This window comes from Erythrolamprus reginae, chromosome 3, assembly GCF_031021105.1.
Source record: "Erythrolamprus reginae isolate rEryReg1 chromosome 3, rEryReg1.hap1, whole genome shotgun sequence".
NCBI classification, from domain to species: domain Eukaryota; kingdom Metazoa; phylum Chordata; class Lepidosauria; order Squamata; family Dipsadidae; genus Erythrolamprus; species Erythrolamprus reginae.
Window position 1 is genome coordinate 147,857,708 of NC_091952.1, and position 15,373 is coordinate 147,873,080.

Sequence of the window (15,373 nt, forward strand, 5' to 3'; positions counted from 1 at the left end):
GGTTTTTGGTTGCCATAGGAACAGACAAACAAGCTCGATCTCCGTCGAGTGGATTCGGCATCCGCAGCGGAGCCGTGCTTTTTGTTCCTCAGAAGCTCCCGTGCCTGCTCTTAAAAGGTGGCCGCTCCTGGGGAGGTGAGCCTTGGATAGACTCCTGCGCTTGCAGATGGGCATTTAGCCACCCTGTTTCAAATATTATTTCTGGAAACTCTTTCGGTTCTCTTCGCCAGAAATTCCCATGTCACTGGTGGGGAATGGAACGGAGATGTTTCTTTGGATACTGCAAAAACCCTTTTTCCGTGGGCTTTGAGAATTCTGTTGAATAGAACAGAACAGAACATAATTCTTTATTGGCCAAGTGTGAAACACAAGGAATTTGTCTTTGGTGCATATGCTCTCAGTGTACATAAAAGAAAAGATATATTTGTCAATCATCAGGTATTGATGATTGTCATAGAGGTCAAATAAGCAATCAGGAAACAATCAATATTAATAAAAATCTTAAGGATACAAGCAACAAGTTACAGTCATATATTCATAAGTGGGAGGAAATGGGTGATAGGAATGGTGAGAAAAATACTAGTAGTAACAGTAGTGCAGACTTAGTAAATAGTTGGACAGTGTTGAAGGAATTATTTGTTTAGCAGAGTGATGGTGTTTGGGAAAAACATGTCCTTTTGTCTAGTTGTCTTGGTGTGCTCTATAACGACGTTTTGAGGGTAGGAGTTGAAACAGTTTATGTCCAGGATGCGAGGGGTCAGTAAATATTTTCACAGCCCTCTTTTTGATTTATGCAATATTCAGGTCCTCAATGGAAGGCAGTTTGGCAGCAACTGAATCTCAATTTGATTTTAAAAGAAGATGTATTAAGCAAAGGGCAAGATCTAGCCAATCATGGGATAGGAATTGTAGTTCAGTTTTAGTTAGTGATGTTTGTCCAGCTTTTATTTATTTATTATTTATTTATTTTATTTTATTTATTTATTTTGTCAAAACAAGTTTCAAGTTTAATTGGATTTGTATGCCGCCCCTCTCTGAGGCCTCCGGGCAGCTGACAGCATATAAAAGAGACAGTACTAAAAAATCAAATTAATATACATAAAAACAATCCTTAAAAATTCTAATTAAAAAAAAAATGCCATTAACAATTCATTCAACAAATCATACTAAGAAACATTCATTGGTCAGGGGGAAGATCTAATAACCCCAGGCCTGGCGACAAAGATGAGTTTTTAAACTCTTTCGGAAGGCAAGGAGGGTGGGGGCAGTGCAAATCTCCGGGGGCAGCTGATTCCAGAGGGCTGGGGCCCCCACAGAGAAGGCTCTTCCCCTAGGTCCCACCAGACGACATTGTTTGGTCAACGGGACCAACTCTGTGGGACCTCACCGGTCGCTGGGATTCGTGCGGCAGAAGGTGGTCTCAGAGATAGTCTGGTCCTATGCCATGCAGGGCTTTATAAGTCATAACCAACACTTTGAATTGTTCCGGAAACAGATTGGCAGCCAATGCAGTCCGCGGAGTGATGACGAGATATGGGCATGTCTAGGAAGGCCCAAAACCGCTCACACGGCTGCATTTACAAGATAGCAGGTATTGGTATGAACATAAACAAAAGCAAAGTAGGTACAGGTAAATTTGGACAATAGGACAGTAAGACAGGGAGGGTAGGCATGATGGTGTACTTATGCATGCTCCTCACAGACCTCTTAGGAATGTGGTGAGGTCGATTGCAGACAGTCTAAGGTTAAAGTTACAGGGAGTACAGGGCTGTAAGCCAGTTGATTAGGAGACAAAATCGACCTGATGTTGGAATAGGTAGGCAGGTTAGAGCTGGCAGTATACGGATGAGAGATTCCAAGGAATACCATTAGTTTAAGTCTGGAAAATTGGGGGGGGAAACAGTTTAGTCTCGTGGTTAAGGCATTAGCCAAGAAAGCGAGGAAATGTGAGTCCTAGTTGAGCTGCGTGACTTTGGACCAGGCATTCTCTCTCACTCACCTCACCTCACAGAATTGTTGTGGGGAAAAGAGGAAAGTGTGTTGGATATATTCCCCACCTTGAGATATTTGTAAAAGTAACAAAAGTAAGATATAAATAAATTAATTGAAAACTTACTTGTGTGTTATTGCCAAGAAAACTACAAAATACGATCATCAAGACATCAAGCTTGATAAAGACAATAGCTCTCCCCCCATACATTAAAATATATTTCTAAAGACAGAGCTTTGCTAGCAAACTTTTTTCTGCTATTCTAACCAAACTTTAGCAAGCTGCTGTAATTCACCCTTAGTTTTACAATCTTGTTTTAAATATACAGTATCAATCCAACCTGTGCTGGTTTGTTTGGTTGTTTCACTTACCAGTACTTAAATTTGAGGTGGTATGAGCCATTCTATTATCATTTAAATATAGGATTCCACTACTTTATTCTTTCCTATGATACATCCTGCTTATCAGAGATCCCTAAGCATATAACCCTGGAGCATCTATCTATCTACATACTACTAAAATCCATTCTTATATATTTAACTGGGGAAAACAGTGCATCTTAGAGTAAAAGGTACTTCGAATGGGCTACTTACACAATACATCTAAAACCCAGAACCCATGATTCCTGTAGAACTGAAATTTGAAAAGAATGCATGAAACATAACATGAAAATTCATAAAAATCATAAAGCATTTTATGTCATAATACAAAATGCCATAAAACATTTCCTGTAGTGAATTTCTGATGTTTGATTGTATACGAGCCATGGTGGCACTATGGTTAAAATGCTGACTGAATTAGCTTGCAATTCAGCAGTTTGATCCTGACCAGCCCAGAGTTGACTGAGCCTTCCATCCTTCTGAGGTAAGTAAAATGAAGACCCAGATTGTTGGGGGCAATATGCTGAAGCTGTAAACCGCTTTGAGAGGGCTGTGAAGCAGTATATAAGTCTGTAAGTGCTAAGCACTATATACTGTAGTTCAGCCGGGGATATTTACAGGCCAGATATATCTCTGTCTATTTCCCTAAATTCATAAGAACATTAGAAACGATGCCATTGTTAGCTGTTGAAGAATCCGGTAAAGAAATACCTCTAAAATAATGATCTAAGAGTTCATGGCTAGTCTGGTTACATACTAAAATTCAGCTCACACTTTATTTTATTATAATTCAATAAGAATTATTGAATTATAAATTAAATGTACGTCCATAAGATTTAATTTCTTGGCTGAAATATTTAAGGAGGGCTATGATTTTGAAATATTTCAGTAATATCTCTGATGATAAGTTATATTATTCAAGTGAAATATTTGGTTATTGTTTTGTTACAGTATGCACAATGTCTTCCTTATCATCTGCAAGAATCTCATCTACAGCAGCATCTTTAGTTGTGTTAAGTGCCAGAAGGACAGAATCCCATGATATTCCTAATATTATCAATCTTATGAACTATGATACCGAAAGATTGTTTGGCAGGATTAATGTCATATATCTTTTGTAAGTAACATAATACTAATTATAATACTTTCTTATATATCTAAAATAAATAAATCAAATTCTCTTTTACTTATTTCACTTCAAAAACATAACATTTATTTTACAGAGAAAAAACTAATCTTGCAGTGACTGTGATTAATGACAAAAATGTAAGTGTTGCTCATGCTGCATTTTTGGATTATCCTAACTGGGGTGTTGCTGATGAAGCTAATTGGGAAGTATATATGAAACAAAACTATCCTGAAATAAAGTGTACAGTAAGTATGGGAAATTTTTTCACTTAAAAATTCTAATTCTGATTCATTTTTGTATGTTCTCAGAGGAATAAATGCATAAGACTTTTTATTTTTAGTTACAAGAAAACATGAAAAAATGACTTTATTTGCTAGTATTCATTGATTTTATACCCTTGTCTTCTGGAGTCTAACCCCCAAGTATTGTTAACTTTGTTTAATAGACAGAATAAGAGCAGGTACTTTTTTTGTCTATATTTATTATTTGCAGTGTGTAGATCTGGATTGCTATTAAAATTGCAAAAAAATTTCCCCAAGTATATTTTTTCCAAAAATAAATTCTAAAGGAAGTATCAGGGCAATCTTCAAGAAGAGATAAGTGACAGAGTGAATAACTTATTTCAAGTTAACAAAACTATTTTCCAGAGGCAAGGCCAAATCTCTGTTAGTATCCATGAAAATAAAGTCAACAATAATAAATGAATTGATGACATTGAAAAGTGAAATAGCCACACACAGACAAATATAAGTGGATATTTTGAATTATAAATAGTTTGCTTATGGAGTGTTTCAGCATAAGAAGGAAACCATTATGTTTCCTTTTGCAATGGGAGATAGCAAGCCTGAGTACACAAACTATAGTGGAATTTATCTAGTAAGTGTTTGAGGCAATGTTTTGTAGTATTCTAATTTTAAGGGGTAGACGAGCTGACAGTGAACCATATCTCAGAAATATAGCATAGCTTTATTTGGGGGCAGTTGTTGTGCAGATCAGATTATTGTTCTTTCTTGTGTACTTAAGAAATGGTTGGCTATAAGAAAGAAATTTCTGTGGATTTAAAAATAACATGATAGTGAATAGAGTTGATTCATGAATATAGAGGCGAAAGTTAGCTGGAAATGGGCAATATGTGTAATGGAATAAGAAGGTAAGAAATGGCATCCTGCAAATATTTGGGTCCCAGCATTATTCAGTTGTTCATAAATGATTCAGAATTCTACACATCTAATAAGGAAGTAAAATGTATAGATTTTCTCACATACAGCAGTAAAAAACTAAATGGATTATTTAAAAAATCCCAAAAGAAACACTGCAAGCTGGGTGATTGGGCCTCTAAACAGCAAATGCAATTCAATGTTAGCATTTTTAAAGTTATGTCTATCCGAGTGATAGTTCAGATCATCTGCACAATGTGCATAAAGAGAGAAAATTCCATGCTAGGGATCATTAGTAAAGGAATAGATTAGAAACAAGACAGTTATCAATGTTGAATTGCAAAACAGTAGATCAAGAGGGAGGGGAAAGCTGAAGTCATAGATGGACAGATGCTCAAAGAGATTTTAAAGAACAAAAGGCCATCTATCTCTATGATATGGTGGAAGCAAGAATGCAGCATGTGAGAATAGAAAGGTATAAACAATATGAAAGGTATGAACAATATTGATATAAATTAGATTTTTGTTTCTTTTTCCTTTCTAAGGTATTTGAGTTGGGGGGTTTTTTGGCTTATTATTTATTACTCCTTTTCAGTGCTACATGTAAAAATGTTTATGCAGAAAGGGAACAGCATGATATATATATATGTGGTCAGCTTTTGTATTTACCCCAAGTCAACATATATATTTTAGGTAATATAACTTGCAACTTAATGAACTTTTAAAAAATCCCTTAATTTATTTTTCATAACTAAAAGACTGTTGTAGTGTTGCATTCATTTGTACAAGAAGAAAACTAAAATTATTTTATTAAAATGAAATGTTTTCTATTAAGTTTGTAACTTTTTATTCACAGCCTTTAAATACACTATTTATGCATCTGTTTGTAGCAACTGATGAATATGCAGTCCACTGTTGTCAGGAAATTATGAAGTAAGTGAATTTTGTGAAGATTCTATATGGGAACTGTTGGAATTTTAAGACTGAACATGTCCTTGACATTGAATTCTAATGCATTTCTGTGTAGAAGTTCTATTCTGAAAGGTTGCAAAGGCTTCAAAGAAGGGAATTGCAGGGTAGATCTCTTTCAAATTAGAATATGTATGTCAATGTGTATTTCTGTTTATTGGGTATTTACAAAGCAATTGTCAGCCCTTGTTTAATTTAAGTATGTATTTGATGTATATTTGAATACATTTTTGTTAGCTTTCCTAGTAAACCAGATAGGAAATGGAACTAGATGAAGTACATCTACTCTGCACCATGTGCACAATTATTAGGCAACTGAGTATTTTGACCATATCATCCTTTGTATGCATATTTTCCACCGCCAAACTTAAATGCTGGGTGGAGATAATCAGCTCAGGTGATGTATATTTGAATAATGACGGAGGGTGCAGCCTAAGGAGATCAACACCCTACATCAAGGTGTGTGCATAATTATTAGGCAGACTCTTTTTCTCAAGCAAAATGAGCTAAAAACAGATTTAACTGAAAAGTCAAAAATTGTAAAACATCTTTCAGAGGGATGCAGCATTCTTGAAATTGCTAAGATATTGGGGTGTGATCACAGAACCATCAAACCATTTTTGTTGCAAATAGTCAACATGGTTGGAAGAAACATATTGTGAAAAAAAGATGCACCTTAACTGCCAAAGATTTGAGAAGAATCAAATCTGAATTTATCAGGAACCCATTATTCCTCCAGTGCTGTCATATTTGTTGTTCAGTGCTCAGAGACATGGCCAAAGTAAGGAAGGTTGAAAACTGACCACCACTGAACAAGTCACATAAGTTGAAATGACAAGACTGGGCCAAGAAATATCAGAAGACAGATTTTTTTCAAAGGTTTTATGGACTGATGAGATGAGAGTGACTCTTGATAGACCAGATGGATGGGCCTGTGGTTGGATCAATAACAGGCACAGAGGTCCACTTCAATTCAGACACCTGCAAGGTGATGGTGGGGTACTGGTATGGGCTGGTATCGTGAAAGATGAGCTAGTTGGACCTTTTTGGGTTGAAGATAGACTCAAAATCAATTCCTAAAACTACTGTCAGTTTGTAGAAAACACTTCTTGTACAGGAAAAAAAATCGGTATTTTTCAAGATCATTATTTTTATGCAGGACAATGCTGCATCACATGCACCGAAGTACTCTCTATGTGGCTAGCCAGTAAAGGTCTTAAAGATGAAAGAATAATGACCTAAACCCTATTGAGAACTTGTGGGTCCTTCTTACACTCTTAAATAGCCAAGATGGCTAATAGAAATAAACAGAAGAAGAATATATATGCTTAAAATACTTACCTCCACATTGTGTTTCCTGTTCCCCTCCGCCCATCTTCTTTAATTTCATTTTATTTATTTGTTTGTTTGTTCAATTTTTTAAAATGCCGCCCTTTTTAGACTTAGGGCGGCTTACAACATGTTAGCAATAGCATTTTTTAACAGAGCCAGCATATTGCCCCCACAATCTGGGTCCTCATTATACTTTATATATACATTATACTTATATTGTTTATTTTATTCCTTTGCTATTGTTATCTTAACGTTTTTATCTTTTTTCCATTTTATTATTGTAAGCTGCCCACAGTAACCCCATGGTAAGATAGGCAATTTAACTAAAAAATAAAATGAATCTGAATACTGTATATTTATCAATACCTTATATATACAGGTAGTCCTCAACTTATATCCCTTCATTCAGCAACCGTTTAAAGTTATGATGGCACTGAACAAATGAAGATTTAATTTAATTTAATTTAATTTATAGATTTGTATGCCGCCCCTCTCAGGAGATTCGGAGCGGCTCACAACAATAATGTGACAAATCCAATATACAGTATTTAAAAGACATCTAAAAACCCATTATTAAAACCAAGCAACACAATCATACCATACATAAACAATATAAGCCATGGGGTATCTCAATTTTTCCATGCCTGATGACATAGGTGGGTCTTCAGTAGCTTATGAAAGGCAAGGAGTGTGGGGTGGTTCTGATCTCCGGGGGAGCTGATTCCAGAGGGCCGGGGCCGCCACAGAGAAGGCTCTTTCCCTGGGGCCTGCCAGACGACATTGTTTAGTCAACGGGACCCGGAGAAGGCCAACTGTGGGACTTTATCAGTCGCTGGGTTTCGTGCGGCAGAAGACGGTTCCAAAGGTATTATCATTAGTCCTTGGAGTTCCAGCCATCCCAGCACCCCTGTTGTCATATAATTGTTATCTGGGTTCTTGATAACTGACTTTGTACTTATGGGTGGCAGTAATACCCTATGATCACACCGTTACTATTTGCCAACTTCCCTGCCAGCTTCCCCAGAAAACCAATGGGGAAGATAGAAGGAAAAGTCTCATGTCACTGGGGTATGTCTCCCCCCCCCCACGTACCATTTCCTGCCCATTATGTGCTCACACTGTGCTGCATTCCCACACATTCAATGTAATGTACCCCCACAGACCTTCCCCAACCATTGCCATCCTTCCCTCATGCACCCCTATGCATCTTCCCCAGCTCTCACCATGCCTCCCTCACACCCCTATGCATCCCCTTTGCACCCTTGCTGACCCTCGCTAAGCCTTCCACATACCCTCCCCAAGCCTCATCATGCCTCCCTTCCACCCTTCCTAATCTTTGCCAGAACTTCCTCATACATCCCACAGAGCATTTATGACTCATGCAGTGCCCCTCATGCACACCCTCAAACACACCCAACGCATGTGACATCTCTTATGCACCTCCTTATACCCTTACACATCTGCCCCAATCAGCCACTTCCCTATTTCTATTTAAAGTAAAAAATAAAACTAAAATGTTCTGAGGTTGTTTTTTTTGAAAAATACAAGTCTTGCAATGTCTTGCAGGAATTCTCCAGAAAATTAGTTACATTAATTTTTGGTGTTTTAACTTATTGGAATGGCAGCTCCCATCTTGCAAATGTTTGTGATCCTGCTTATCTGACACTATTTCATATGTTCATTTGCATTTATTTTTTGGTGGAGATTATATAGATGAAAATATTATCTTGCTGATCATTCTACTTTGGTAAAGAAAATTAAGATATGTTTATTATTTTGGTGTACATTATTTTTTTTACCCAAAATAAAGCAGCTAATAAATAAAATGCAATATTGTTCACAGGACTGTTTTTAAAACTGTACCAGAATTACATTTCATATTTGTCTTCGTACCATTTCAAGAGGAATTGGGTAAGGATTTGTTTAAGTTCTCTATCCTAAAACATTTCTCCCATTTTATTGATCCAATACAATTTTAAGAAATTAGCAACAGACTCAAATAGTTGCCACATCTATTATTTGCTAGCTGTGTTAGCATTAGAACAGTCAGATTCTACATCCCATCTCCCTGGTACTTCAGCTTGAAAACTGGATCCTATTATTTATGAATCAACAAACAAATAACTTTCCATATGCTAGATAATTATTATTCTGTCATAGTCAATTACATTTGGAACGCTAAAAGCAAACAAGCTACTGATCTTGAACATACATTGGAAATATTTGGCATTAAGAATGTAACTGAAAAAAATAACAAAGTATTAAAAATGTATTCAATTAAGGGCATAAGGGAAATGTATACTACAACAGAATATGTGGTATATAATGATTAAATCCTGTTACCAAAAAGAATAATAAAAAGACATAGGAATTAGGATGTATTTGAAATGTATTCCTATCTTTAGTAGGGGATTTTGTTGAAATGTCTGTTGTTTATAGTAATCTATTTTGTTTACTGGCTTTTGATATTAATAAGTACAAAAATAAGAATGGATCATAATAATTTGATGAATGACCTCACGATTACTGGTTTATAATTTTTGCTTCCTCTCTTAGTAAATAACAAGAATGGGAATTGCAATTTAACCTCCTGATTTCCCACTTGATTGTAAACCATATTACCAGAAGGTTTTAAATTACAGGGGGAACATTTTTTTTCAGCATTTGAAGATAGGAATCGGACCTAGGGGCCACTCGGCAGCCTCTTGCTCCCATTCCAATACTTGATTTTGTTTTTTGCCCTTGAATTTTACTAGTGAGATAATCTGAATGCTGAGAGGATGCATGCAGGTGGGATCTTGGGACAACACTATTTATTTAAACATTTAAATTAAAAATAATTTTAATACCGGAAACAATATTTAGTGAAGTTTAGATGAAAAATCAATGCAGTCTGTGACTTACCTTTACTACATGTTTGTTTCCTTCAGGTATAGATTTGGCAGTAGCTTTTGAGCCCATAATGAATCCTTTTAATTCATCTCTGATTATGGAATATTGCCTCCATGTGTCACACAGGCATCAATATTGTCCCCAGTTGTATATTCGCTCTGCCAGGTAATCTTCATTTGTGTCTTTCAATGTTCCTTAATCATCCTTAATGCATTTATGCACATTTTATGACATTTTATTCCAGTGTGCATTTTTGCTCTTGTTTCTTTACTGCGTTTATTCATTTGGTTTATTTGTGTGATTTCATTCCAATTCTTCCCTACAAAAATCTTGCCACATTTCTTGGGCTGAGAGAATGAATTTCCATGGCTGAGCGTGGACCTAATGTTGAATCTTTAATTCAATAATGACCAGAGTCCATTGGCACTCAATTTAATTATAAGAATTATGATATGAATATTTTCTATGATAATAACTATGAAATTATTATGCTGTCAGGATTTGGGCTACTGTGGGGTTTTCATATAGTAAAATGGTGTCAGACCCATGACTCACAGGCCAAAATCATCACGTGCTGGCCACGCCCAGCCCAGATTTACCGAAGGAGAGGAAAGTCCTGATATGTCATGTGACGCTGCCATGATGACATGAGTTTGGCACCCCTAATATATATAATACCTAATTTTTTGTGTGAATCTTACCTGATTCACTGGAATGGCTTTTGTTGAATCCTATGTAAATAGTTGCTCCTATGTAAAAAATGCTGTCTCTATGCAAGCTGTGTAAAAATAGAAGTCGCGCCTGATTGGCTCAGACGCTGACAGTTCTCTTTTGGCGGGAGCCGCAAAAGTATAAAAGGAGCGCCTGTTCTCTGTTAAAGGCAGACGCGTTCCAGCTGAATGTCACTTGTCTTAAAGAGCTGAAATAAAGGAACCGTCTTGTTAGCCTCCTGTCTCTGGACTCTTCACTGGCGACGTCGGACGGAAGAACCACGCTCTCACCATGAACAACCTTCCAGTCGGCCGGGCTCCTGAGTTCTTCGATCCGGAGAAATCCTCCTGGGACGCCTACATGGCCAAGTTCGAGATCTTCCTCGAAGCTGCCGGGATGAGGGACGCCGACACCAAACGGAAGCGGGCAATCTTCTTGAACTACTGCGGCTCAGAGATATTCGATCTCGCCCAGACCCTAACTCCGTCGCTTGGGATGTCCTGAAAACCAAGCTCGCCGCCCACTTCAAGCCCACGAAGCCAGCCGTTGTGTTCCGGCACCAGTTTTCAAGAATGGGCCAGCTCGAATCCGAGTCAATAAACCAGTACGCTACGCGTCTTCGTACGGTGCTGTCAAAATGTAAATTTGACAACCCAGAAGCTCGCCTCACCGATGCCCTCATTTTCGGCATGAAAAATGCTACGGTCCGCAACAAGCTCCTCACAGAAGACGAGCCTTCTCTCCAAGCGGTAATCAAGCTGGCACAAACCGCAGAAGTCGCCGACGCTGCTTCCAAGGAGTTGAAGAAACATGACAAGCAGGAAGTCGTCGCCCAGATCAACTCCAAAGCTTCCCGCGCCGAGGCCCCAGACGACCTCAGCCCACCTGCCTTCTCCGAGGACAGCTGTTTCCTGCTGCAACAGGACCAGTCGAGACAACCCAGATACCCTCGCCCCGTCGCCCCCTGCTCCAGCTGCCGAGGGAACCATCCGCGCCAACGCTGCCCTTTCCGGGACGCCATCTGCCGCCGCTGCAACCGCCGAGGCCACATCGCCGAAGCCTACAGAGCCCCCATGCCAGAAGACTCTTTTTCCACCCCGCGGCCTCCTCGGTTCCAGATCCAAACAGCTCAACCACGCGAAAACCGACTTCCTCGGTTTTCCGGCCGCAGAAACTACTCAACCGTCAACCGTAAATAGCACGGCAACAAAAAACAGGAGCAAAATCATAATTTCGCTGCTCCTAAACAACAAGCCGTGCAACATGGAACTGGACACTGCGTCTAAGTATACCATTATGCCATGGGAAAAGCTAAAATTGTACATGCCTAGTCTCTCAAAATCTGATCTTATGCATACTACTTTAGTAATTAAGGATTTTCAAGGGGGAATAATACCAGTATTGGGAAAGGTAAATGTACCAATTATGTTCAAAAATGTCAAATGTAACCTTCCTTTGATTGTTGTTGCAGGGGCTAGGCACTCTCTTCTGGGATTGGCATGGATGGATCCTTTGGGTATTGAAATCTCTGGTATTTGTAATGTCAAATCTGATGACATTCCCATCTTCTTGCAGGAATTCCCTGAGGTCTTTAGCTCCACTTTGGGGTCTTACAAAGGGCCACCTATCTCCTTTTCTATTGACCCTAAGGTCCCCCCTGTCAGGCTCAAACCCCATAGGTTCCCCTACCGCTTCTTCCAAAGCTTGATCTACAGCTTGACAAGCTTATAGGCCAGGGCATTTTAGTCCCCGTGGATCAAGGGCCTTGGGAAACACCCATAGTCATGCCTTTAAAGCCTGATGGCTCTTTGAGGGTTTGTGCTGACTATAAGTCAATGCTTAATAAGGCCCTCCAACATCACCCTTACCCCATTCCAGTGGTGCAACAACTTCTTCACTCCCTGGGGGAAGGGAAAGTGTTCGCCAAGATCGATTTGGTGCAAGCTTATCAACAGCTCCCTGTCGATGAGCCAACCGCACTCGCGCAGACTATTGTCACTCACAGGGGGGTGTTTAAATGTACCAGATTGCAATTTGGGGTAAGCATAGCCCCTGGGATTTTTCAAAGCATAATGGAACGCTTATTGTCAGGAATTAAGGGCACTATTCCCTATTTTGATGACATATTGATTTCAGGAGAAAACCAATCTCAACTCAACCAGATAATAAGGGAGGTATTACATAGACTGCAAGCTAAAGGTCTAAGAATCAAACCAGACAAGTGCGTTTGGGGAACCAGCAGTGTGGAATTCTTAGGGTATAGGATTGATGGCGAAGGCATCCACCCCACTACTGAAAAATTAAAAGCCATTAGAGAAGCCCCAGAGCCACAGAATAAAACAGAATTGCAGGCATTTTTAGGCCTGCTACCCGTCAGGCTTACGTGCGATGCGTCCCCGTATGGAGTCGGGGGGGTCTTGGCACATGTCTTGCCAAATAATACAGAAGCCCCAATTGCTTTCTTTTCCAGGACAATGACTAGTACTGAGAGAAATTACAGCCAGCTAGATAAAGAGGCTCTAGCTATAGTGGCTGGGGTAAAAAAGTTTCATAACTACCTTTTTGGCAGGAAATTTGAGTTAGTCACTGACCACAAACCCTTGCTAGGCCTGCTAGCCCCTAACAAACCAACACCTCCGTTTATGTCTCCTAGACTAATCAGATGGGCATTGTTTCTTTCAGGTTACCAGTATGAGCTTATTCATAAAGGAGGTAAAGCCATCAACCACGCAGATGGTTTAAGTAGGTGCCCCATGGCAGAAATAGTTGAGGACCCAGCCCCATCTGCTGATGTTTTAATTCTAGAGCTTGAGGATAACCCACTAACAACAGCAAAAGAGGTTGCTGACCACACTCAGCAAGATCAGATTTTACAAAAGGTGGTAAATTGTGTACTCAAGGGGTGGCATAACGACTCTTTAGAAGCAAACTTAATTGAGTTTAAAAACAAAAGACTGGAACTGTCATATGTAAAGGGTTGTCTGTTGTGGGGTGATAGAGTAATCATTCCTGAAAGTCTAAGGACTAAAGTACTCACTATGTTACATGTGGGCCATCCTGGTATTGTAAGGATGAAGGGCTTAGCTAGGGGGCACTTATGGTGGCCTGGTCTGGATGCAGACATTGAAAGGTGGGTAGCCAAGTGTGACCCATGCCAAGAGTCACGGCCAAATCCCCCCAAAACAGCTCCAGTTGAGTGGGAGCAACCTGCAGGGCCTTGGTCCAGGGTCCATATTGATTTTGCGGGGCCAGTGGGGTCTCAATATTTCTTGATAGTGGTAGATGCATTTTCAAGGTGGGTTGAAATTATTGCAATGAATAATATAACCACTAGTGCTACCATTAAGGTTCTGCGCCATTTGTTTGCCACCCATGGCTGTCCTGACATCTTAGTGTCAGACAATGGGCCCCAATTGACAGCCAGGCAATTTGAATTGTTCTTGGATAACTTGGGGGTCAGACATGCTCTTATCTCGCCTTACTCGCCATGGGCTAACGGGTTGGCAGAACGGTACGTTCGGGTGGCAAAAGAGGCATTGCGCAGGTCAGGCCCTGGGGATGTACAACAGCATCTGGACCAATTTTTGTTAACACAACATATTACACCTAACTCCCACACACACAAAAGTCCTGCTGAAATCCTAATCGGAAGGAAAATTAGATCCCCACTGGATAGATTACACCCAAGGTATTGTACTCATAATTCTATGTATGTAAATCCTGAAAGACAATTGTACTTGGGTCAAAGTATTTTTGCAAAGAATTTTGATGGGGGGTTAAATTGGATGAAGGGAACAATTGTACAGCAAACAGCCCCTAAAATTTATGTTGTAAAATTGGACGATGGCCGAATGTGGAGAAGGCACATCGATCATTTACGAAGGCGCATTGAGGCCTCCCCTGTACAAACCGCTAATACAGACTCTTCCCCCTTAATAGACTTTAACGCGCAACCCGTCTTAATGGACATACAAATGGACTTACCAAGACGGGAAAGGTCCTCCAGCGATGTCGAGCCATCTTCGTCCTCGGAGGTCGGTGTTGTGCCTGCCCACTCAACACAGCAAGCCGGAGCTCATCCTCGGCCCCAGCCGCACTGTGGAGGTACTAGCGAACCGACCTCCACCGTTGAAAGCGAGGACTCGAATTATCTGCGCAGGTCAGAAAGAACTCTGCAAAGGCCAAGCCGATTGGAGGACTTTGTCACATGGCTGGCAGATTGACTTGTCTCTGACTAAGGAGGGAGGGGTGTTGAATCCTATGTAAATAGTTGCTCCTATGTAAAAAATGCTGTCTCTATGCAAGCTGTGTAAAAATAGAAGTCGCGCCTGATTGGCTCAGACGCTGACAGTTCTCTTTTGGCGGGAGCCGAAAAAGTATAAAAGGAGCGCCTGTTCTCTGTTAAAGGCAGACGCATTCCAGCTGAATGTCACTTGTCTTAAAGAGCTGAAATAAAGGAACCGTCTTGTTAGCCTCCTGTCTCTGGACTCTTCAGCTTTTCTACATGGGAACTGGTGATTTATCTTACAGAATTTGTGCTTGTGAAGAGAAAAATCTCTCCGACATGCTAGTTACTAACTTTGTGATGATGATCATGAAACTACTATAATTTGTTGTTGTTGAAGGAGAATGAGGAGAAACATTCTCTCAAAAGCAGTTTGAAATGACAGCACCGAGATACTTGCTTAGTTTCTATGGTAACTAGTTAAATGTGCAAGTGTCCTCTCATATATCTCTACTTAGAAATATATTTAAAAGGCATTTAATATTTAAAAAAGAAGAAAATTGCTTCACTATCACAATGATCAACTCC

The 15,373-nt window shown here is 39.6% G+C and overlaps 1 protein-coding gene across 2 annotated transcripts in view; it reads left to right on the forward strand.

The window, feature by feature from the left end:
* Positions 1 to 5: 5 nt before the first annotated feature.
* CFAP61 (cilia and flagella associated protein 61) overlaps positions 6 to 15,373 on the forward strand; it is a 135,271-nt gene continuing 119,903 nt past the window's right edge. The window contains exons 1-6 of one of the 2 annotated variants that reach the window (XM_070747004.1): positions 6 to 135; positions 3,322 to 3,487; positions 3,594 to 3,744; positions 5,513 to 5,589; positions 8,801 to 8,868; positions 9,888 to 10,014. In XM_070747004.1, the coding sequence (XP_070603105.1) occupies positions 3,330 to 3,487; positions 3,594 to 3,744; positions 5,513 to 5,589; positions 8,801 to 8,868; positions 9,888 to 10,014 (581 nt within the window). In that variant the 5' untranslated portion in view covers positions 6 to 135; positions 3,322 to 3,329. Of the gene's footprint in view, positions 136 to 1,426; positions 1,592 to 3,321; positions 3,488 to 3,593; positions 3,745 to 5,512; positions 5,590 to 8,800; positions 8,869 to 9,887; positions 10,015 to 15,373 lie in introns of those variants that run through there. The other variant, XM_070747003.1, reaches the window with a different exon arrangement.